The sequence below is a fragment of the Perissodus microlepis genome, chromosome 12 (assembly GCF_051167445.1).
Source record: "Perissodus microlepis isolate ML-2025 ecotype Zambia chromosome 12, ASM5116744v1, whole genome shotgun sequence".
NCBI lineage: Eukaryota > Metazoa > Chordata > Actinopteri > Cichliformes > Cichlidae > Perissodus > Perissodus microlepis.
Genome location: NC_140472.1, coordinates 11806098 through 11832343, shown reverse-complemented (window position 1 = coordinate 11832343; position 26246 = coordinate 11806098). Strand labels below are relative to the sequence as shown.

At 42.2% G+C, this 26246-nt stretch overlaps 1 protein-coding gene across 1 annotated transcript in view; it reads left to right on the top strand.

Annotated features, from left to right (window-relative positions):
• mvb12bb (multivesicular body subunit 12Bb) overlaps positions 1-26246 on the top strand; it is a 32831-nt gene that overhangs the window by 1239 nt on the left and 5346 nt on the right. The window contains exons 2-6 of the mRNA XM_084947134.1: positions 6358-6453; positions 8267-8357; positions 9410-9539; positions 9674-9784; positions 15835-15884. Coding sequence (XP_084803260.1) covers positions 6358-6453; positions 8267-8357; positions 9410-9539; positions 9674-9784; positions 15835-15884 — 478 coding nt within the window. The remainder of the gene's footprint in view (positions 1-6357; positions 6454-8266; positions 8358-9409; positions 9540-9673; positions 9785-15834; positions 15885-26246) is intronic.

The following is a 26246-nucleotide window of genomic DNA, read 5'->3' as shown; positions in this document are numbered from 1 at the left end:
AAGCACGAAACAAGCTCAAGGGCAGATCTCTCTTCCTCTTCCCTTCTTCCTATTCAAGCTTCTTTTGTTTTCATTAGGCCCCCAAAGCCTCCCTCTTCCCCCTGTTTTTATCTCTTCCTGCTCCACCCAACACACTCAGCTTGTTCCTATCGAGCAGATGACGGTGGGTTGGCATCAGAAAGGAGCCATCGGCACGGAAACTACGTACACGCCACACAGTAACAAACACAGGGAAATCAGATTTCATTCTCTACCAGTCCACTGCACCTTACGCTGTGTGCGCAAACACTGTGTATGTTCCAGAGGGTGGTAGACGAGAAGTGCAAAATTAAAAACTAATATTTTTAAAATAAATATAAATCTGATTTCACTCTGTTTTTGCAGGAAATACTGTTACTGCATGAAAACATGCTAGTAGAACTAATTGACCAAACTTAGTAGGTTACTACTTTAGTTTCAAATGGTAATGTTAGCATCTGAGCTACTTTGGGCTGCTCCCTTGTCACAAAGGGTCACCATAGTGTGTAATTCTGCATGTTGGATTTGGCAGGCTTTTATACCAGATGCCTTTCGCTTACCAAGCAAATGTGTGAATCGCTACACTTGGAGCCATAGCTTAATGCCATTGATCTGTTGCAAGGGTATCATAATAAATAAATCTTAATCACAATGTGTATGCTCCAATCAGCCTCAGCTGCACTTTGCGTTGAAATGGTCAGCTGCCAGAATGAACTAAGATGGTGTTTAGCAACATGGCAGTTGCTAAATATGAGAAATTTGATATTGTTAACCTTAAATGCACTGTTGTAAGCTTGTTAGCATGCTGTTATTAGGATGTAGTTTATGTAAAGTATTGTGCCTATGTACAGCCTTCCCAATGTGCCAGATGTTGGCTGTCGACTCCTAGTTGTGTCAAGTTATCAGTGCTTAGCTGCAGGGATGTTGCTAGTAGATTATTTTAAACTACCTCATAGCTGCGCTTTGTGACCTGCGTTGGTCACTAAACTGGCTGTGGTTGGTTTTATGCGTTAGTGTGTTGTTAGTGGATCACCCACAAACTTTGGCTGCCTAATAAATCTGATGACTTCCTCTATTTGAGATGGTAGCTTCTGATAGAGTAAGATACTTGCTTGTAGAAAAGAAGGACTGCAGTACAACCTTTAAATTTTTAAGTCAAACTTAAAAAGTTATGATTCAAGATTAGAGCATAAAGAATAAAAAGTTAAGTGCAAGTCATCCTCCAAGATAAGATTCAAGGTCTTTCAGGCTCATAGGATCTATTTCAAATGCGTTTGTCCCATCTTCAAGAATATCTTTTCGAACATCACTATGTGGTCTTTCGTCTGCAGACTTGAAATACAAACAAAAATATCTGCAGTTGGTATCAGTGTACTAATGCACCACTGAGGAGGGAAAGTCTCAGGATATTAGCTGTATTGATTTTTCTTTTCCTTTCATATAAGAAATCTTTTCAAATACCTCCTTAATACGGACTGTTCACCATACTTTCCATATACTTTATAAAGCAGATCAAAGAGCTGATTAACTCTTTTGCTCTCTGATACCGTACGCTCACATCTCTGAACTTGAGCAGGTTGTTCCAACACGAGAGAGCGCAGGCCCAGATCAAACACTGTTCCACTGGGATCAGGAGCTTTGCTAAAGCACCAGCAGCCACCTAACATCAAACGCACTGAGTAGACTCTTGCTCACTCATGCTCTGTTCATGGGTTGCAAAGGAGCTATGGCAGCTAGCTTCTTCCGCTCTGCTTTCAGCTAAACTAATTGCTCGCATGCTTTAGCACCGACCTTAACACACACGCTGAATCTCAACAAGAAAGTCAAGTAGATTTCAAAGTGACTTTAGTTCTTTAAAGTACACATATTATGCTTTTTGGGTTTCACCTCTTTTTCTGTCATAAACTATTTTTGTGCTTGTCAAACGCCTGCAAAGTTCAAAGGTCATCCAGAAAAGTTATTCTCTGTCCAAAATGTCTTGTTAGGAAAACAGGGTTTCTTGCATGGCTTGTCTACATCCCTGCACATTTGCATAATGGCCACCTAGTGGCTAGTTGAACACAGCCTCAAGCAAACAGTATGCAGCTGCCCCACATCATTATTATGTACTTGTTAATGCTCCTCCTCTATCTGTAAATTATTTCAGCCATGAACAAAACATTTAGGCATTGTAAGAAAGAGTGACTACGTCTTATCCATCCTCTTATCCTTATCAAGGTGATGGGGGGCTGGAGCCTATCCCAGCTGTCACAGGGCGACTCTATTGCAAGGCTAACACTTAGAGACAGACAACCATTCACACTCACATTCACACCTATGGGCAATTTTAGAATAATCAATTAACCTAACCCCACTAACATGTCTTTGGATTGTGGGAGGAAGCTGGAGTACCCAGAGAGTACTCCACACTCCACACTGAAAGGCCCCAGCCAGATAGTGGAGTCACACTCAGGACCTTGTTGCTGTGAGGTGCCAGTGTTAACTGTTTTCCTATTATTCCTTGAATAATAGGAAAATCCTTTGCATAAGCAAATTATTGGGTGTATGACATAGATAGTAATGATGGACATTGCTTCCAACTAGGGCTGCCACGATTAGTCGACTAATCACGATTACATCGACTATTAAAATCGCCGACGACTAATTTAATAGTCGACGCGTCGTTTGAAGCTTTGTAAGATCCCAAAAGACGCAGGAATAAGTAGTAGGATTTAAGAGTGTAATAACGGACTGAAACAGAAGATGGCAGCACTGCATGTACAAGGATGCCAGCTGCCGTTAAACCCCGAAGAAGAAGAAGCAGTGTCCGGTATCGTAGCTGTGTCCAAATTCAGGAACCGCACAGCCCTGCTCAGTTTCCAACAATGGCGGCAGCTAGTTAGTTTTAATATTACTCTTATTATTCTTTCTGGGTCACAAAATAAACGTTTAGCATATTTTCAGGCGAGAATGTATCTGTGTAAACCTCAAATATCTGCTCAGCTTATCAAGACACCACATATTTTCAAAAGCGCTCCAACGTTTTGGAGACGTCTGTTACCCACCAGCTCGATAGCTAGCCGGGGGCAAGGCTCACGAGAGCCGGTGAGAACATCGGACTCCCGGCAAATCGTTTTAAAACCCACCGCCGTCTTTCGCTACTCAGGTTAAACATAATATATAAGTCACTTAGATAACTTAAAAATGTTATTGTTTGGCTTTTTTTTAGTATTTTATTTGTTCCTGAGTAAATCGGTTTGGCTGAGATTAAAGTTATAGTTTTTACACAGAATATACTCCGGTGTCCTGTTATATTTTAGATAGCAAGGAGCAGACGGCTGAGTTTATTAAACTCCACCGAAACAATCTGCAAATTTCATTAAAATTTAATAAACTATCATCTTGTCTTTATTTTTAGTTAGCACATACCTTAAACACTTAAAGCTGTAAGCTAATGATAGTTATATAAGATCAGATGCTGCTGGTGCAATAAGCTGTACGTTTTATGTCCAATGGATGCATGATCTGATTAGTCGACTAATCGCAAAAATAATCGGTGACTAGTCGACTATCAAAATAATCGTTTGTGGCAGCCCTACTTCCAACTGAAATATTGGACTGTGTATTGGAGTATGTCTATACAAAATATGTCTGTTTTTTAAATCTTGGTCATACTGTTTCAGAGAGGATTATCTGGGGTTCACCCATTGAACCATCATTGGCTAACAACTTGTTACTGACAAGCCATTAGCCAATGGGTGGCTTCATAGTCAGACCCGCCCCCTTCACAACTTCCAGTTTGTTGCATTGCACCTGAAAGTTGTATCTCAAAGCTTCAAAATGTGACTTAAGAAACAAATGGATCATGTCACTGTAGTTTTACTTTACTTTATGCTTTAGTGTCCCCAAAGAGGAAATTTGTTGTTGTGTCCAAGCTCAAGCTGCCAGCAGTACAGCCACTATAACTACCATGTAGATACAGCTAAATCTATCTGTCTGTGGCGTATGCTCACAGAGCAATGTCACAACTGGAATACTGAAGGACAATAAGGATAAGTGTTAAATTGTAAATGCAAAGGACTGGGTGTGGGTCATTATGTTTTCATGTCACTCAGCTGGATTTTCATTAGCCTACCCTGATATATATCATTATATTATACACACACACACACACAAGGGGATTTAAGGGGCAAAAACTCTACCAAGGCAAATGCTGTATTCAGCCGTTTTGAAGAAAGTGATTTTTCTTTAAAATGGCCCAAATTTAAAGGGCACCCATGTGTACCCTTGTGCTCCACTTCTCAGGTTTTCTTGGTAGTTTTTTTCATGGTCCTAATGACAGGCAGACAAACAGAACAGCAAACATAGCTTATAAAGGCTTTATCAGAGGAATAAATTGTAATGATGGAAGTCATTTTGGTGTTCTTAATGGTTATTTTTAATCATTAAAATGTGTGCGCTTTTACACTATTTTACAGACCCCCCCAAATAAAGTTAAAAACCTGTAAATAGCCACAGTGTGTGTGTTTTTTAATATATTGTCAGAAGCTGATTTATTTTAAAATAAGATCTGAAATACTTCTCAGCTTCCGTGTTTTTCTTTGTTTCCCTGTGCCTCGTATATTTTCTCTTCACCTGGTTTTACTCTCCAGAGAGTTTTGATTTTATGCCTTTATATCTGTATTCACAGCTGTGTCTCTCAGTGCTTCATGGCATCTTGCTGCTTATGTCTGTCTCCAGAGATGCTTCATAGGAATATTCAATACCCCCTAAAGACTTGTTTCATCGGTGGGCTTTCAGATCACTGCGAGCATAAGCTTTTAAGAAGCAGTAGTTGAATCTGACATTGCATTTTAAATCAAATGACACGACCATATTTCAATATCAGAGGTGTGATATCTCTTATCAGACAGGTGACATTCTTCTCATTGAAGTCTGTGTAATGACGGCACCATACAGTGGCACTCGTGTATGTATTAGACAAGATCCGCTACAAGTTTACACATGCTTTTGCTGCCGTGGCTCAGCGGTTGGCGTTTCAAATTCAAGCTGCGTCGCGTTCTTGCTGCCGGCGGCTGTGGCAGGATGATGCCTGAGGTGCCTCCTCAGAGGACCGTGCCCTCGTTACTCCTCAACTTGACTTTGGGTTTCACAAAGCGAGCCCTTTGTTTACGCTGACAGGATGCGCTGGCTACTGACCTGGAAAAAGGTGGCCAAGACGGGTTGTCTTGTAAGGAAGTAAGGGAGGCTGGTGATGTATTGGCTCCTTCTGGGACCTTTCATGGAACTGCCGTGGAGAGGCCCTGCAATCCCTCTCTCTGCTCATCTTCTCCTCTTTCTCTCTCCTCATCCTACTATCTGTCTCTGTTCCCCACTCTAGCCTCTGCCCATCTAGTCAGTGGTGGTTTTGCATGAATCTCCCCATACCATGTCCCCCCCCCTCAACCAGTCACCGGGGTCATTCATCATTATTGTCAAGGGGGTAATGTGTGTGGGTGGGTGCAGAGATCTATGACTTCTTCATTTGAATGAACCTCATTAGATTGACTCTTCTTTGTAAAGGATCCCTTTAGAAAATAACTCTGGCAGTTATTTAGGTTATTCTCACATGATAGCCAATGGAACATGACGCTTCAGCCAAGCATGTTTGCTCGAACGATGGAAGAGTCTCTGCGATGCAGTCTGCAGGTTATATTTTGCTTTATCACTCTGCCCTGCATACCTAAATTTACATAGCAATGCAGTATAGGACCTTGAGGTTGACTTGTGGTACCCACATGCTGTCAATTTGATGCAATCTCTCTTTTTTTACTGACTCTACTGCTTGTTTACAACTATGAATGAGCCTGTTGTACAAGGGCAAGCGGCTCGGGTCTTTGAAATCAGACTTTAAATTCTTTGTAATTTATTCTTAGAAAAAGCTGTCTCCTTAAATAAAGTAAAACTACTCGTGCTGTGTGCGCAGTGTCTCAGTCTCAGTTTACCCACGTCTTCACTCTGGATACATTACAGAAGGTTTATTTTTTTTAAAAAGATACGTTCCACATTTACCATAAATATATTCCCTGCTTTCCCACGTTGAAGTTTGCCTCCCTTATTAGAGCAGATCCTTGTCAGGGCATCTTTAATCAGCCCAGTCCCAAGAGATGATATTTTTAGCCACCTTTTTGGAGGCTAAGACTCCTTTACCCACGCAGAGCACTAATGAGATGGAGCAGTAGTGTAGGCAAGCGTTAATTAAGGCTAGTATGCAAAGGAAGAGGCAAAAGCAGCACGCTCATGGCATACATACATTAACTTTATCCCACCTCCTGCATGTTTTCTCTCTCCTTGTTTTTTTCCCCTATTTTTTCCACGTAGGTTGCACAAACAACAGATGGCTCTGATGCCGACCTGAGGAAGGACGGCTTATTCAAATCCAAGGTCACTCGCTACCTCTGTTTCACCAGGAAAACTGTAAGCGTGAATGTAAACTTCTCCCTTTTCCTATGCGCTCTGCACTAGCTCCTCATCTGCTGCACCTTCTTTTTTGATTGTTGTATGCCAATGGTCATTAGCTCACTTTTTGCTGCCAGAATATCTTAATAGGCCTTGTGTTTGTATGAGTCCCGCTTTAAAAAAGCCAGGACTGGTAGTGCAGTTTTAAAGTTTTCGATAAAATGGATATGCATGCATATTCTGGATGGATAATACCTGGAAGAGGTATTTTTCATGTTGGTGGCCCTCGAAGATATTATTTATGTTTATTCATGAAATAGCAATGAGCTGTATTTTAACTATTCCAATTTATCTGATCAGCAGCAGCCATGGTTACCAAAGCTTATGTACATATAACATTTGAATCAGAAAATGCCTCCTATTTATGCAAGAGAAAATGCTGTAGGATATATATATATATATATATATTTACAGAGAGAGAGCTCCTGATTTGAGGAGCCACGACTCCTCTGTGGCTGAAATGATCTTTGCATTGTATTCCTCATAATGCTGTTGGGGCATTTTTTTGACTCCTCTCCTGCCTGCAGCCTACAGCTGATGTGTTTCTGCTTGGCTGTCAGCTGCTCTGTGGCCATAAATACACCTGCTTACATTGCCAGGATAATCAACCTGTCTAACCTCAGCGCATACAGCTTACTATTGGTCGTCTATTAATTAAGTTTCCGTGGGTTGCAGGTGGACGGTGCAGGCAGTAAACAAAACCTGCATTTTTGTTATTACTTTGCATCAGCTCAATTTTAGGACTTAATCGAGTCCGATTCTTTTTCGGCATCCCCCTTAAAGTCAGGCAACCTGGCAGCGGCTGCCTCGTGCCGGAGCTCAATCTGGCCCTCGGTTTAGTATATAGCATACAAATGGCCTTCCCCTAGTTCCTGTATATTATCTTAAAATGCGTGTCCACATTGTTTTGAAGACTTTGACGCAAATAAAACATGACAGAGCCATCAACAAAGGCTATTTTGTCTGCCAGTCAATGGAGCTCCCACTGTAATTGTCTATGACAAAAACAGATTCTGTAGAATTAGCCCCTGTATTATGTGGGGAGAAGTAAATAGTTTGTGATTTATCATACTCTAGGTTGAAGGTAGATAGCCCCCTTTGTCAGGTTGCGAAGGAAAAATTCTCCCCGGAAAAAAAGGGGGGGAAACACTAAAAAAAAAGGTTTCATGCATAGTAATAACATTCATCCATATTCCTCCTTACGTCAGTGTAAAAACTATGAATAAAAAATGTCTCTAATGGTAATGACTGTCGGGCAACAGTGGCAGTGGAATCCAGGCTTTTCGGACGCATCAAGTCACGCCTGGCTCGCCCCACTCTCTACTGCCGCTGTGTATTATTGCAATTTATTATGGCAAAAAATGAAAATGTAATGGGAGACAGGGAAGAGTCATGCTTGAAAATGTCAGCTACACAGTCCGTGATTATTTTTAACTAGTCCCATTCTGTTGATCAGACTGCCTGCTCTGTCTCCCATCACCCCATAGCTTCTCGCCAAAAGGTTGAGAATGATTACAAGTTCACACATGCATTCTCTCACTCCAGAAAAAGCTATTAGAGAGTAATTACGTGAGCTATTTTGTCAACCATTCTCTTTAGAGACTTCTTGAGCTTTTAGTAAATCATTGAGTCTATTATCTCTACATTTTCCTCCCTGAGCACCCAAAAAAATGACTAACCTTTTTCTCATTCTTGCTCTCTGTCCTTTCCAAAGTTGCATTTGCATATATTATTTTTAAAAGTTGCTGCCTCCGCGCTGTCACTCGTGCAGGGGCCCGATGTTGTCGTGGACATGAAGCTGACTGATATTAAAGACGCCCTGCCAGAGTCGTTCACACCAATGCAAGAAACAATGGACACAAGTAGGTAAACAGTCAATACCGACCACAGGCTCGCTCCCTTCCTCTTCCTTGTTTTTTTTCCCCCACCACTCTCCGACCAGCTTATGCCGAGGTCCTCAGGGGCAGCTTTGCTTGAGATAGTGAATGTTTTATGGGTGCAGGTTAGCTTAATTTATGGCAGGCTGTGGGAATAAAATAAACATTTTGCCCTGGAGGTACAAGAGAAGAGAATCATGAGTCATTGTTTATCTCAGCTGGAGCTGTGCTTTTCTTTATGAGGGCCTTATTTATGTATTTATTTGGGGAGAGGACGAGTGGATGGGGGTTATCTAATATTAATGAAATGCATTCCCCAATGCTTTAGTGCTTTTTGAGTGCTACGTATTTCCCCCTCACTATCCACGCCGTGGAAATGTAATAATATTTTGGTGTGGGGAGTGAGGACAGCTTGTTTATTATTTTTATTATCATTGCATTTACACTGCACTTTCTAGTGTTGCTGGGGAAATAAATGAGCAAGGCACAGATGCAATATAGGGAAAGCATGGCAATGTGTTTTTGTTTTTGTTTTTTCTTTTTGCCAGAATGAAGAAAAGAGATTATGTTTTGTTTGGCTATGTTGTAATTTAATGTTTTATTACTTTATGTGAATCCATGTTTAATGTATACATGTGACATTATGTATGAGTTTCTATCTAGAATATTGAGTTTAAATCCCTGTTGTGCTCTAAAGCTGATGGAGGATTCACTTAGTTCTGTCATTTTACCTACTAAAGCGATAAAAATGATAATAACACATGTGAATTTTGTGGCTTTCCAGTGTCCACTCATTTCCCCTTTGAGCACAGCAAGTCACCCACAAACTGATATTAGCTCATCTTTTATTCGGAGGATGGTAATGACTAAATAGCAAAGCATAAATGGGATTTGTGAATATATATTTTTTCCTAGAGGCTCAAACTGTCGACAGGTTTTTTTCCCCTTTTCTTTAGCCCCAAACTGGGGAGAAAACAGAACTGAATAATCAACTAACAATTTCTCTCTGACATCCTCATATTTACTTGACTCATCAGAGGAAGCTGCCATGAGGAAGAGGAGGCTCTGTGTGAAAATGAGCCCTCGTGAGGATGCGAAGACAGCTGTATGTGACATCCAGATCACGGCAAAGTCCAAGACCCATCTTGTTAACTACACCTGTGTAGGGTGAGCTATTTGACAGCGGGAATGAATGAAATCGTGAAGTTTTGTAACTTTTCTTTTCCTTGCAATCATTTTGCCATTTGCAGGTAAAACTGCTAACCAAGCTGTTGTGTGGCTTTTTTTCCATTCGTACACAGCGAACTAAACAACATGGGAATATGGTATCGGTTGGGAGATGTTCGCCAACATCAGCCGTCTAGAGTCACGTCCGGCAGGGTCGGAAGCGACGCCCGACCCAGCACAGCGAGGTAACGCCCCGCCACAATATTCAGCTGTGCGTCTCGGGTTTTAACTTTTCCTCCTTGCCTTACTTTTCATTTCCTGTGCTTGTGAGCTTTTGTTACGCTCCTGTGCCTCTTGTACGCCAACAAAGACACGAGCAATTGATCACTCCTGGGCAATCTGCTGTAAAGGTTGCTGCTGGACAACAAGGTAGCGAGGGTGAACTGGATAGACGGGGCTAACTAGACAGGAACCCCTGAACAAGAACAGAAGTTCAATGAGGGCTAAACTCCTGCTATTTGTGTAGTGTCCCAGGAGGCAGAGGGAGGTTGCTCCTCCGACTGCGGTGACAAGAGGGTTGTAGTTTGCAGACAAAAAAAAGAGGAGATGTAGCCCGGAGAGGGAGCGACAGCTGCAGAGGAAGGGAGAGCACCAAGATCTCCTCCACGCTGGTATTCGTGTGTCCCCGCCTCTGCTCATGCTTCTCCGGCTTCCTCTGCCTCGGGCCTCCGAGTGAACGGAGCAAACCTTTGTACTGTGTCCAGAGCAAACAGCTCAATTATTTATCGCAATGAAGAGCTGGGGATTTCCACAGCAAATTGTAAATAAACAATCGAGACTCCTTTGGTGTGGCGGTGCTGTGGAGGGTGAAGCTTGGCACAGCGATCTGACGTCTTTGCCAGCTTGAAGTGCTACGTTCTGCCATCCTGTGCCGGGCTGAGTAAAAGCTCCAGCAGGCCAGAGCGGTGGAAGCCACCAGCAGGAGTATTCAAAACAGAGCTTCTGTTCGCCGTGGCTGTGCAGTGGGGTGAGAACCATTAAAACTGGAAGGCTGTGGATTCAAAACCCCAGGTTCAGACCGCGTGGAGTTTTGTGAATCGTCCATATTTTGGAAGCCGATGGTCAATAATCTTTGATGTGATGAAGTTAGATCGAGTGCTCGGGCCCACGTGCGCCTTCACAGCTCTCTTGCCGGTAATCCTCAGTTCTTTTGAAGCCCACTTTCAAGTTGGTGAGGCACAGAGGTTGGAATAAATTGTACCTCGAAGCGACTCACACACCCACTGCCCCCCCCTTACTCTTGATGCCTGCTGAGATCACAGGCCGCTGTTTTTGTGTTAACATTAAAATTCATTCCACTGTCAGACTCTTCTTTTGAGAGTATTTCCATCCGTAATGCACCGACGCATAAGGACGAAACTGTGGGCAATTTATACAGTGGCAGTTCTTACATGTACTTCAGACAGCCATACATAGAGCCATAAATAGTTCTGTAATTTTTTTTAAGTCACAGATAAGATAGTTTGACACAGTGATTTATAAACAGCTCCTCAACAAGCACCGATTCCCTGAAGAAGTACAGTAACACAGTGTAACTGTCTGTGCACTGTTACCCCACTATACTTTATTCATATTCAGCAAGAGAAAATTCTCTCCTTCATGCCTCCTTCGGGCTATCTATTACAACTTTATGGCCGTTGGAGAATAGCACCTCTTAAATTTAAGTGCTCTTTACAGTCAGTGGAAAAGATGTTTTAAATACAGTCAATAATGTATAAATTTTTAATGACCCTTATAATTTTGAAAGCTGCAGTGATCCCTCTCAAATGTTATGTTGCCTCGGGCGGCGAGAGCTCGTTAGGGTTGTATACAAACGTAAACCGCAAATCAGGTTTTTTCGGCGGCAACAGAGCTGCAGTAACTGCAGAGCGTTGCATCATTACGGGACACGCGCAGTTACTGCATCGAGGCCAAGGTGTTATATTTAAATTGCTTTTGTATCGTTTTTATCAGCTGTAAAACGCAGGCGCTGAGAAGTTTCGGTTTTGCTTTAAGAGTCTGAAATTGAATTTGCAAAAATCTTAAAACACTTTAGCTTTTCTTTCGTGGGCACTAATGCAAGTTATGAGTGGTTTCTGTGTGAAATAATGAGCCTGGTGAGGGCTTTTCTTTGGCGTGACTCAGAGGTTCAGTCAACGCCATCAGACCTATTTTAACCACTCTTACTACTGCTAAGCACAGTATAGGGAAATTTATACTAGAATTATGGCTTCAAGTAATTATTTACCTTCATGATTATTGTAACGAGTCTCTTTTATAATTAGTTTATAAAATTATCAGTATAAAGGAAACAGCCATGAAAACTTGCCTCACCCTGTGTGACTGGGGTTGCAAAACCAATCTGGCTTGTTTGCTGTGTCCAGGTGGCATTAAATTCATACGTTGTAATGAAAAATTGTTATTGACTACTGTGAAGTGCTACAGATAATAAAAAAAGAAATGCTTTTTCATCATATTTCAGGTTTTATGTTAATCAGACAGGTGTTAAAATGTGATCTACTTTCTATTCAGCGTGAAGAAAAGTCCTAAACAAATCCTATATTAATTAACTGATTTTTTAAATTCAACTTTCATTTAAGCATTAGGAACCTTGAGATTAAAATCTCTGTTTCTAGTGAGATCTGTCATAGAGAGGACACCATAAAAATGACAACATAAGCACACAAAGGAACTCAACAAGTAACGTAACACAAAACATAAAGTGAACAGCAGTTGCACAGTTTTTATAAGAGCTCTGAAGAGCTCTAACAAGTTCAGAAAAAGTCCTTGGTGCCTTAAAGAAGCTCTGCTTCTAGAGGAATGCAAGACTCTAGCAGGTGCTTGTAAAACTGCAAAAAGGAATGTTGGGGATTTGTAATGCAATAATTTATTTTCCTCATGCAGTTTAGTAGTTAAAATTATGGATAAACAGTAAAGCTGAAATGGTTGTTTCTCACTGGCTCAGGCTGTTGTGCCATATTGAGCAACTAAAAGTTATAGGGAGGAGGCCCGCTGAGCCGTCTGCTGCGCAAATACGTTTAAACACTGTGTGCTTAACGTCTCTTTATCAGGTTTGTCTGAAGCGTCTCAACCCGAGACGGTGTTCTGATTTCATTCATGGCAGCAGGTTGATGTCAACCACTTCAGCTTGTTCTCTGTCAAGCCTGACCGTATCAGCAAGTCCCTGACTTTATAATGTTAGGGGGAAAAAAACAGCACCATCCGGTCAGCCTTTTAATGTGGCCAGTAAAGTATCTCCCTGCTTCCTCCTCCTGACCATCGCTGCCATTTGTTCTCCTGATAAAACTGTCATTGTTGAAGCTGGTATCTGACCTCTGCAGTGACTGCTAGCATAAATTAGCCTTATTCTAACATTGCAATTTCTTTTGCCTCACTCAGAATCAAGGTTTTTGACATTTCTCTTAAAATAATGGGCCACTGTACACACGGACACTTTTTAAATCAATCTGTGCAGTGATAAAAATGTCAAGGCAAAGTCTCTTTTTCTTCCATTTCAGAGTTTTTTTTTTTCCTTTAACACCTGAAGGCTCGATAGTCATCAGTGTCAGAAATGGCACGCGTATCAATACATTTAGGATTGCACAGTCTTCTACCTGTGACACTCCACGCGTTGCTGCTGCTCCGCGCGATTATTGTATCAGCTTTCATTGCACGCTGGTTAACCAAGACTTCCCACTGCACACAACTCTTGAGAGAAAGAGACACGGTGACTGTCAGCGTGTCGCATGACAGATCCCCTGTCTGAAGTGTTGAAGAACAATCCTTCCCGGCTCAATCTCACTCATTACTTTGCTACGTTTTGGAAAAAGTTGCAAAAACTAGCCGAGATCAAGCGAATGGATGCAGAGCGGTGCCAGAAATGATCGCATGATCAGCTAAGATCTGATGGGCAGAGACTACTCGGTGATTTGCCACCAAAGTCTAAGAGATTCTCTTTTCAACACCTGACACTGAACTTAAAGGAGGATAATGATGGGTGAGAAAGCAGCTCCCACAAAGCAGCACTGTTGGCACATAGAGGAAGGTGTGGAGATGTTGTCACGGCAAAGGCTGGATGTGTGTCAAAACAAGAGCTTCCAGCTCTCTGTATCGCAGCTCTGGCTCTTCAGTCAGTGATATTACTCTCATTCTCATCTTACCTACCTGCCTGTCTGTCGCCACTGTCTCTTCCACTTTCTCTTCTCCTCCTTTTTTTTTTTTTAAGTAGACAACTCTTTTCCACATTTGCTATTTGTAACAACAAAAAACGAACACCACTGAATCGTAATTCATGTTGTCGAATAATCCTTTGTGCTTTAGTTTGCTTTCTTATTTTAACTGATTTTAACTCGGGCAGATTTCACGGGGAACATAATACTCTTGATCCACGTTGTAATTGTGTAAATCTATCAGGCCGCGTTCCCAGTTTTACTCTAATTTGATGAGGAACTACACTATAATTGAATATTCAAATTAGGAATATGTGTCAATATGGCTCTCCTTGCCTGAAATGAGGATTAATTGTTGTCAAAACTCCTGTGGCCAACATAACACTGCTGTTGGTTAGCAAATGCACTTGCCATGTTTTTGTTTTTTCCTGTTTTGTTTTAAGAATTAGTTGTCTAATTGATTTGCCATATGTTACCCTCTCCAATCCACCTAAAATTGTATTTAGAAATCACCAATTTGGACTGAGACAGTTTTGAGCTTTTCAAACAGATGGGAAAAGAAACCCTGGAGGTTGCCTGTGGAACAGTATTCCACGAGCCTAGTGGGGATTTCCACGAGTACCACATTCACTTTTTAGGTTCACAGATAAATAGCCAGACTCAATGCGGAGCTCCCTGCTCTCTGCGTCTCCTCCGAGCGCTAATATAACACCACAAACTGCGATCCCTTAAAAGACATTTAAACCGTTTGCCTTCACTTTATCACTCCGAGGGACGTCTCTGTGCTTTGAGAGACGCGCACCTTTCTTCCTCAGCTCCTCAGCTGTGGAATCAACCTTTGCAGGGTAAAAGAAGTCTGCCTTGAATATGGCAATCGTTCCCACAAGATTGATGCCAACCTTTTAAAAATTCACCATTGGCCTGGATTTAACATGGCCAAATGCTGATGTAAATGAGGAGGAGAAAAAGTCGACCCTTTCATTGCAAATAAATCTGAGTTGCAGGCTTCAGCTCATAAATACCACAGCCTGTCACGAGTCTTGTTTTATTGCTCTTGATGGAAATTATTGCATTTATTTATGTCGTCCGTAGATACGAGTCTTTGCAAGTCACAACTCGCGCATGTACTAATAGAATGTGCAGATCCGGCTTTAGTCTTAATTTTTTTTTAAGTTTTACACTCTCCGTCAGTGAAAAATTGATTATGTTTTTTCCCATAAACACACCAAAAACAGTACATAACACGCAGAACGCACTTTGTTATTTGCAGCTTCACACCTGCTCACTCCCAGAATCTGTTCTGTCTGCGTTATAATTCAGATTCCTTTTATAACCGACTTGTCTTGTTCGTGGTCTCTAACAACAAACTCGCGTGTGCTCTAATGAAAGCAATTCCCCCTTTTTTTATTGATATCGCCAACTGCTTTGCATTATCGTTATAAGAGCATTTGTTTTATAATGCCATCGTTGCTCCCTTTACCTACAAAGCATGTCATGTTATGCAGCTCTCTTGAAGCTGTGAATTCCCCCCACCAGCACCACCACTGCTTGCTGTGGATTTATCGATCCGTAGGGGTGAGTCACAGGGTGTAATTCATGATAGCTTGATTGATGAGGATTTCAATCTTATATGGTTTGTTAACTTCAACTCCCCGCAAAGTGCATTCTGTGCTGTTTTCTGTAATACAAGGCCATGAAAGAGGGAGAGAAGAGGGAAAAAAACAGACTTGCCTTGAATAATGGAATCTCTCAGTTCCTCCAGAATTAACAAGATCCTGCTCCAAACCCCTGCTAAAGGTCTGCTCGAGCCCCTGGGCAGCTGAGGCACAGTTTAACTTCGACCATTTCTCCTCTTCAAGTTCACCCTGTTATTTCAGTGCTCTGTTTTGCCTTTGGACATTTTAGGAAGCCCTTTGTATTTTGGAGGAGTTCTAATGCTTTTAATCCGTAAATAAATTTCCTGCTTTATTATATTTGAATTCCCGAGGGATGTCTTTGGGAGCACAGGTGTTCCAAAACACAAAGTTAACAAGCATTTTTCTTGTGTGTAACGTGACTGAATATTGTTGCTTTTTTTCTCTCTCCAGCTCGAGGATTTACTCTGAGCGTCACGGCACTGGACTCTACACCATGACAGGTAAAAGGTGTCTCACTCACACACACTCACACACACACACGCACACACAAACAGACACACACAAATATGCTTGTCAGTGCTATTTATGATGCTGTCACTATAGACAATTACATGAAGTGAATATTTGAATATTTCCCAGAATGCACTATGCTGTTAAACTGCTGTCAAAGTTGATATAATGCTTAATGCTTTCTGTGTCGTTTTTGCCGTTTGTAAAAACAACACAAATTTCTGTCTGTACTTGGAAAAGCAGCTCCGATGGCACTTGATCTACAAATGCTCTGTCTCAGATGTTCTCACTGCTGGATGCTGGACAGAGCTTTGCTCGTCTCAGAGAACGTGGCTTCCCGGAGGAGCTCGGCATTATGCTCAAGAGAACATTTAACAGCTGTCAAAGACGGTCCGTCACATGCCATACTTACATATGCACCTTTGCATGCACTGGAGGTATTCCTTTGGCTTTGTCAAGGAGAAACTCAACAACAGTTACAATGCTCCGTGACTAAAACACGCGCACACACACACATACACACACACACAAAAAAGGCTAATTCATTAGGAAACAGAGCTTAGACTATGACAGCCTAAGCACCACCGAGTCAGAGCCGGCTGAGACGTTCGAGTCTAAAAGAGTGTGTGAGCCACACGAGGTGAATGAGGCAGGTTTTTATCCAGCTGGAGAGAGACACCATGTGGTGAGGAATCCTCCTGCTGCTCCAGCAGAGTCCCAGGCTATGGCCGTGCTACACCCATCTTATTAAATATATAAAAACATGATGTGACATGTGGATATGTGCAGTTCAGGATACTGATTTTATTTCAGTTTTTTTTTAATGTATTTATCTTTTAAGGACCTTGAATTTAAATCCAGTGATGTTCAAACAAACAAAAAAAAAAAGGAAAAGAAATACAGAAGAGACAAAGAGCATATCATTGACAAAATTACTGATTAATACATCATTGTGCGTGTATGACAGTCATTTTCTTAGATGGTCAGGACAAGTAAGGCCCTGAAGGAGCAGACGTTACCACACAGCTGAACAGTTTGTGGCATTTGGTGTGGGATTCCTCCGCTGGGACGGGGTTTTGAGTGACAGCGAAGGAACCTGCACATACTGTACACAGCGCTGGCAGCAGTCGCCATTTATCTCCAGAAAACTGTCCTTTGCAGGTGCACGCTCCCCTTCCTTCTCCTCTTTATGAGCTGGCGAGATTTTTAAGAAAAATTGATAATGGAGTTAGCCTGACACGCTTCTCGCTTTATTACTTGAGACTGCGTACCCGTCAGCCTCGGAGCGTCACACTGCGAGTGTGAGAGGACGCGCCTTCCCTTCATTAACAATATGATGGCCCACGGACCAAGTGTGAGGTCGTAGCCGACAGCCTATTTGTGTTAATTGTTAGCATGTCGGTAGCCCCGGTGTGTGTTTGTGCGCTGGTGCATGCGCGCCTGCGTGTGTGTGGGCTGACAGCTGGCCAGGTTCGAGTTGGTCTAAAACCATGTGCGCTCTGTCAGGGTTGTACAGGCGCCTTCTTTAGGATTGATGAATTGCCTGCTTTCTTGATTAAACCCTCCGTCACTTCCCAACAAAACAAAAACCCCAACACACACACGTGCGCGCACACACACAAAAAAAGGCGAGTTGAGGGGAGGAGAGGTAACATGTCTGGGAAATCTGTCATCTGCAGTCACATCATGTACAGATGTGATGTGCAGAAGCTTTGACATTTATTACCAGAATATTAAAAACTAATTCACATTTATTTTGCAGCCCTCTTTCTCTTGACAGTTGGAGCTCATTTGAAAAGTTATCAAGTTTTCATTGCAGCTCGAACCGTTTGCTTTTCTTCCACCGCCGTTGCTTTGATCCATGCCAAGTCCCTTTGCCAATTAGGTCTTTTATTCATACCTTGGCAGAAAATCAGGATATTTTTAAAAGTAATTATACATGCATTCGAGCTATCTGTCTAAAAAGCATATGTCTGATAAAATAAATAAATAAATAAATGTAAATGTTTTGAAAACAACACAAAAAAGCAGCCCCAAACTCTAAAATAAAACCACGTTGCATCGCAGTCTGTCTTTATTACCTGCTGGACAATATATAGCATTCAGCAGGCATCCATCTGATAAAAAGGTAAATGTAATAAAAAGTAATACATTTACATATCTATAGCATTAATCAAAAATAAATACTGACATTGGCCCTGATCTAACATAATATGGAGAGCAATTATTTCCCTATCCATTAGGGGAACTTCAATTAACATACACGAGAAGGTTCATCCTTCAGAGGAGGAGGAGGATGAGGGGGAGAAAAAAAATAGGGAGCTGAAAATTAACTTGGGTTTGCAAAATATCTTGGCAGGATGACAGTGATTTTTGATTTTCAGGAAACAATATTAGAATTCTTATTAAACTATGTGCATCTGCTTTTAATTTGCTGCAAATAATTGGAAAATGCAATGGAGCTTTCCAATTAAAGCTCCACTTTATGCTGTTTAATAATACCCTCATAATATTATAGCTTATGAAATGACAGGTGAGTTGGTGTATGAATAAAACATAAAGCCCTGTAATAAGAGACAGAAAAAAAAGAAGAGGAAAAAAAAAACGAGACAGTTGTTGGGGGGCTTTTAAATGCTCGACATAATTTGCATATATTAATCTCCTCTTTTCAGCCTTATCAAGTATTCCACTGTATTTGAAGTTAAAATAGTCGTGACAGGCAGGGGTACGCTTCGTTTTTCCATGGATTTATTACTTGTATAATTCTGGATCTTTAATAAGCCAATATGACTGATCCTCTGAGTTCTGTGGAATTTGGTTAATTGTTCCAGATGGTGCTCACTGATTATGCAAAATTACTTTCTTTCTCCTTTTTCCCCCCCTACCAACTACACTATTTCTTGATTGACTAACATGGAGAAAAAAGATTATTTTTGGCGCAGCACTTTCATTAAGAGGGTTCTCATCAGGTTTCAAACAAAAGTTCCATCTTATCTCCCTGTGTAGTTCTGGGCGAGGCTGTGCAGAGGGAGGAGATCAGCCGGCTCTTATCTCAAACCATGATGGATCTCAACTGCTTCTGCACCGCTGGGGTTATATTTTAGAATAACACAATTCTTTAGGCTGAGGGATTAAAAAACACGACCTCTGGATAGTGACACAAAAGTTATTATTAGTGTACAGCGTTCGCTTCTTTCTCCTTTCTCTCTCCAAAGATTGATGAAATTGCTAAGCAGCTGGGTTTGTCCTCCACTTGCAGCTCGGGCTCCATCCACAACTCACTAACATTCTGTTTTGCATCAGCTAAACTGAGCTGAATGAATCATTTATGGAAGTGTTATGGGGGAGGTATGGGCAGATTTACTGCCGAGCTTTTACTTTAGATGGAATGGGATTTCTATGAAACCGATCTTGATGTCTGAAGTAATGCCAAAGCTTCCATCAAGACATGAAAGGAACACTCTTAAAACCCACGTTTTGCTTCTTAATTCCCCTGGTCAGCAAAAGGCGAAACATACAGAGAGAGAGAGGGAAAGTTCACAGGGAGAACTGTAGTATTTACATCTAATGCCTGTACAGACATTCTCAAACTACTGCTAGCAAGTCTTGATACAAAGAAGCACCTGATTACCTCATAATAAATGAATGGCATATAGTTTAGTGCTTCTGTGCTCATATTAACCTATATGTACGTTTTCCATATTGACATGGCAGCATGTCTTGGGTGGATACTGCACGAGTGAAGCGAAGCACGGGCACAAAATGCTACGGTGCAAATCCTGCGCTAAAATATAATAGCAATAAATAATGTGTTTTGTGTTAAAAAAGAAAATTTAATCCAAATCTCTTGAAATGCGAAAAAGGTTGCTTTCTCTTCACATCTCAAGCGTTGCTTCCTATTTAGAATAAAGTTTGGATGGTTTGTTATGTAGATCTTGTTGTTTTCACATTTTTTGCATTATTCCAGAAAGTGTCAGTTTCTATTTTTAAACAAATGACAGGCACAACAAGTATTTCCAGTTGTAGATATAGTCAGCCGTTGTGGAGTACGACTCAGTGTCAAAAAGCACATCTGGATTAAAGGCTTTCACGCCATTCAGTCACTTTTATTCAATTAGACGATCCAGGTTTAGTAGCAAAACATGATTGATCCTGGTGCGACGGTGCCATTAAGTATTTGAGGATCAATCCTGTATAAATCCTAATGGAATTTTTGACTCCAGCCTTGAGGCCCTCGGGCATTTTTTGGACCTTTATTACAGTCAAATAAGAGACTTTAAATGGCTTTGCATTTGCAGGCCAGACTGGACTCTGGAGTCTCATCCCTCATTGCTTTCTATCCATCCCTGAGATAGAAGCAGTGCTCCATTAGTTTCAGTGTCCAGACGTGGACAGGCTCAATGGATGGGCCTGTCACGGCTCCCTCATTTGCCCCATGTACAGCAGGGTTTGTTATCACACATCTAATTAGAACTTGATAAAAAATATTTCACAAAAATCCAGTCATTAAATATAGTTTAAGGAGATTTATGGTCAAATATGCCTTAAAGATCTTTTAATGGCTCTGCTGACTTGTTAAGTTTGTAATTAATGATCTTCTAATACATACTGTGGTGTGATTTAGAAAGCACAATGAGATTCTGGGAATGAAGTCGTTTTGGAAAAGGGCATCTGGGGTTCCCAGAAGCTATATTAAATGACTCTGCTCACACTGGTTTGCTTAAAACCATGAAAGTCTGCTGTGAAAAGGTTCAAACACATCCGTGTGCTTGCATAGATGGGGCCATTTTTTTTGTTGAGGCGCAGGGAATATTGCATTATTATGAAACGGCTGGCTTGTCGTTTTGCAATAGTCCATTAGCGTGTACAGAGAAGTTCCAGGCTCAAACGTAACAGCACTTTTATTTAGGTGCTGCAAAATATCTCTTTTCAAAGTCCACTCATCCTCACACTGTAAAAGTAATAAGCAAGTGAATATGTATCAGACTGTAAATGCATTATACTAATAACAGTCTCCTGTTTCATCAGGAGAGTAATGGTGTCCTTATTAGCATAATTAATGACAAATGGCAGTGCAGCATTGGTGGATTGGTTCTAGGGGATGATAAATTGGTGGATGCCCAGGTTAGTGGCTGCCAAGGAGGCCTCTTTGGCTGTCATCCCTCCTGCTTCCGCTCTGGCACAGTTCATTACTCACTGTGTGAGATGCCACTTTACATTGCTTGGTACTGTGAGCATGGAGAACTTAATAATACCACCCACAACCACATAGGGCCTGCTGCTTTACCCACAGTCCAGAGGGCAAGTAGCTCAGCAAGGGCTAGGGGTTGTGGAGGAGCAGGGCTACATGGGAATCATCTCCTGCAGCTGCACTGATCAAAACAGATCACGCGTCAGTCGATACTTCAGGGGAGCTGGGGCCATATGACCAAGTCTCCAGTGCTGGTGAGTGTTTCTTGTTAGGATTTCTGGGGCTCACCACATCCCTCGCATCATTACGGGTTAGTTTGCCCACAGAACCGCTAATTAAGAGGGGATTTGTGTAATTGTGCCTTCTGCTGTGTCCCATCCGGCACATGCAATTTACTGTCAGCCCTCTGCCAGCTTTTACACTTGTCCAGAGAGGCGTACCCCATTTATACACACATTCTGCTGCACATTTACCAGCAGCCACAGCTAGGGATCAATGCCAATGCCATGGCAGTGTCTTAAAACACACTGTGCTGCTGATTAAAATCTGATTGTCCATTTAATTTCATGAGAGTTCAGCCCAGCCAGCAAGGAGGGTTCTCTCTGTACTTCTCTAGCATTAAGTGCTTTAGAGGAATGACTAAAACAGGTTTTAAACCAAGTGACCGAACAGCCTCGGTGCTTCACGCTAAATAGCCTGTGCTACATATACAGGCTCGGTCTTGAGAAGTTATCACACATGTACGCACCCCCTCAGAGCGCTCTGCGTTATGCAGCGGTGTTTGTAGCCAAGGCACCGTAAGTGTTGCTGGATCTGCCCACTTTCTGGAAGACTGATGGACCAGCGCCCGACTGAGGCTGTCGGCTGGCTCCCTACCCACAACCAGATTTCAAGGACTGCTTGTCACAGATGGAAAAATAAGTGGGTCATTCTACATAAGCATGTCGTTTTGCACCCCTCTGGTAACAAAGAGCAAAATTTTAACACTGGTGAATTCAACAATAAAGCAGTTTATTCAGACTCCATTTGAGTCTGTTGCTAGTTTTGGCAGTCTGTCTCGTTACTTTTTGGTACTTGTCACGAAAATCTCAGCTGCAGCTCTGCTTACAGTTTGACTATAAAGCCAATTTCATATCTCATTCTATTTATACACTGCATATGTTAGGAAAGTAACTGTTTTACTTAATTTAATGGATTAAAGATCAAAATAAGCAGTCAAGTGGACAAAGAATGAGTTTTAAAAAATGGTGCAGTTTCTCTCCACTCACTCGACGCTTTCCTTCCACGATTCCTGAACTCTGTAGCATCCCCAGCCTGTAGCATGCAACTATAAATGCATTCATCCACTGGATCTTATGCGGCGCACTCTTAGTGCTTCAGAAACCTTTTAAGCTTGTTTACGTTTTTTAAGCGTTAGGACGAAATCAAATTAATATTTCAGTATAAACTAACTGACTGACTGTCGGGAGAATTGCGAGAGAAGCTCGCACACACTGCTGCCGTGAGACCGCTGCGGAAACAAACTGCACACAGCCGGCAGAAAGAAAATAAAAATAGATTATCAGAAACCCTCAACATCACTTCAGCGCGGGATCTATTTTAATATCAGCGTTTTACACTCTTTTTTAGAATGTTAATCGACTCCCCGGTAAACATTTTAATAATTTAAAAAGTTACATTTCCGCTATTGCAAAGGTTTTTTTCACTCATCTGTCTAGAGGGTTTGAAAAAGTAGGAGGGAAAAAAAGATAAAAGAAAAAGAATGGGTTTCATAGAGCCATAGTCATTAAAAGAATCTGAAAATAGCAACTCGCTATCATCTGTTCTCATAGCACGGGTCAGGAGCTCTGACACCTCCAAAATTCCTCCTGTCAGGGTAGGGGGCCATTTGTATTCTCTCTCATTAGGCAATTTGACTAATGACCTGCCGTGGCTGCAGAGCTACTGAGGGACCCAGAGCCTCGCGCCCTCTCTCTTGCAGCAGCCTGAACACACACCCTCTATTGGAATGGCACAGATGGCATGCCCGGGCGACAAAATAAACTACAATATGTCTCCGAGATGCTGTCAGGCCTGGGCACTATTTCTCATGTCAGACTCAGGCTAAGGGCTGTGAGTGGGCATAGGGGGTCCTCCTCCAGCTCTCTGTTCATCTACTCACCATTATCTGCAGAGGTGACAGAGAGCAGGGTCTGCAGCAGCTAGAATAGCATTTCCATGGTCTGCATAAAGAATCCAACTCAAATTGAGAGTCGCACCGACAGGGGAGGCAGTGCCATGTCTAGCTCTGGCTACACACAGAGAAAAAAGCAGCATCCAATTGTTTGGCATATGAAATGCAGCAGCCACCAGATAAAGCTTTAACCTTTTTTTTTTAAATTATTATTTCTATGTTCAGATTATTTTGTGACACAAAACAATAGATGGCAGCTCGATCACGAGTAAAAACTTGTAAAAGACGTTCATTTGCACTTTTCGCATAATCGCCCTGATTCCGCCTTCCCGCCCCCACCCCCTCTCCAATTCAGCTGCGAGACAGATTCACCCAAGTAATCATACTAGACAGAGATCAATGCAATTCTGCTGAATTAGTGAAGTGTAAAATAAAAGTTCATCAACATTCCTAAAGTGCGACTCTCCAGTTGTGGTTCAGGTAATATGGGGTATGCTCGATCACCCACGCATATTTTTCCATCAGTCAGTGTCGGAGCACAACTCGGTGTGGTTTATGTGTTCGTGTGTGTGTGTCTGTGGGTATGCCGCCGCTTGCGTTGCACGCGGCCATGTTTGTTAGAGCCCTGGAAATGCAATGTATGGCGCTGCTGAAATCCTGGGTGACAGTGCATCCAACAATGGAAGAGTGAGGGATTAGTGCTCAGCCCAGCGTACGAGGGAGCCTTTCCCGCCCTGAAACAGCCATTCATCTGTGCCCAGGGGCTGGAGATGACAATGCAGCCATTGCTCATCGCACCTGACGGAGCCATTAATAAGGCGATGATCCACACGGGGCCTGTGCTGACTTCGTTCTTTACACTACAATCACTCAATCCGCAGGGTCCTCCTTACTTAACACCACCTCTGTGTTCACTGCCACCATCATCATCATCATCATCATCACCATCATCATCTTAGACGCTATGCCAAAATTCCTTCCAGATGTTTTTGTGCTGAATATACTGACAGGCTCCAAATGCCAAATAACTGCCCAGTTCCCCGCACTGCAATGCACTCATGAGTTAATGGAGTGTAGCGGGGCCATTTAAGCAGCTAGAACATGCTTCATACTGGGATTCCTGCTCAGAAGATTGGATTTACATTATTTTTGCCCTTTGCACCTTCAGATTTCTCCTCAGTACAGCATCCATTCCTTACCACCAAGTCACCACCCGTGCTTTTCCATTTGTCTGGATGTAAGATAGCCTCTCTGGTATAGATGGGGGAGGAATACAAAGTGGGATCTGGTTTTAAATGTAATCCTTGAGCAATAAAGAAACTCTCTGGCCTTCAGCACTGTCCATTCATCTGTCTGTGCCACGCAGATCCATCAGCAGCCACAATCTCCACTTCCCATTGCTGGCTATTGATTCAGATGTATTCTCCCTGCCTACTTGTGCCTGGCGTTGGTACTCCCAGCAACAGAGTGCATGTTTATTCACTTGTAGTCCTGAGCTTGAACAAGCCATCATGCCTACCTAGTTGCCCTCTGCTTCAAATAGCAACGCATTCAAAACCGCTGCAGGGAGATGAGATCGGGCTCAATGTGTTTTTACTCCTAGCACCTATAAAACCTTCTTGTGACATCGCTTGCTTGATAGTAATGTCTCTTGATTTTGAACCAGTCTGAACTATTCTAAATATTGGATTTGTTCCCAGAAAATTGAATGGTGGTGCACAGAGGAGGAATAACTTTGGTGATCCACCGACTTTCCTGAAATGCAATCATTTTGATAATGCATGAACTCTTCATCTAGTGTCAATCAGCTCAAATTTATATCATATATGGACTCAAATAACATTTTTCAACAAAGGCTTGTGACGCCTTAAGACTGTGTTTGTGTCTCCTTTGGGAATCATGTGTTAACTGTACCACAGAAGTGCTAGCTTTGTTAAGTGCTAATTAGTGTAGCAATTCCAAATTAGTCTGTTATTTTTGCAATTATGTACACAGAACTTTTTTACCTTTATTTACCCGAGAGAGAGAGTTGGAATCAGCAGGAGCGCTCTGGGCTGGGATAGGCAGGGGAAACAGGGGCTCATGGAGAACAGCAGCACAGGGGAAAACGCCGCTGTGTTTAAGTACAAAACGGCTATCACGGTCGCAGAGTCTTGCTACTGCTGCACTTTTTACTACGGGAGATGATTGGAATCCGAGGAAGTGAGCGAGCTTTCCTGCGGTCACGCAGGGTGCGGGTCACGCTTTGATTACAAAGATCACATTGTGCTGCACTTGTGCGGAAAGTGCCAAACCGTGGATCTGTGTAATAACCTAGAAAAAAAAAGAAAGGGAAAGCAACTCGCATAAGTGTCAAAGTGAGGGATATTTTAGAATTTCATAATTTTCAGATATTGCTGTGTGAACAGGAAAAGGCCAAAAGGAGTTTCAGCCCCCCCATCCCTTCCACCCCCAAAACGATGACTCATGAACAGCTCTGGCTTACGTTTATGAGTTCCGTTTCCTGTGCCAGCGCCTGATGGACTGCGGGTGAAAGAACACCAGTTGGAAGCTTGGCCTCTTGGTATTTGGGGCTCGCGTTGAAGTCGACTGCAGCAAGTTTTGTGCCTCCAGATTTGGGAGTTTTCTAATGAAGCCGAGCAGCTGCAGTTTTCCCTTCAGTCTGGAAACGAGAGGCTTTGTGTCTCTTGTCACCCTGTGTTAATTTGGGCCCTAATGTATTTTATAAACAAAGGGCTGCTCTCTAGCCTGACAGTCGTGACACCTTGATTCCAGTGCAGGATGCATGCAGGACGGGGTTACACCATTAATAATCAACTGGCAGCCATCACACCATTTTAACCACGATCATTATGATAAAGGGCATACACTTAATTACAGGCCTGCTTAATTATAGCTCTGTTGAAGCTCGTTTGTTTGGTCAAATGCTAATTATACCACCACGCTCTTGGCAAGTCCTCATTTCAATCCACTTTTTTTGCCAGCTGA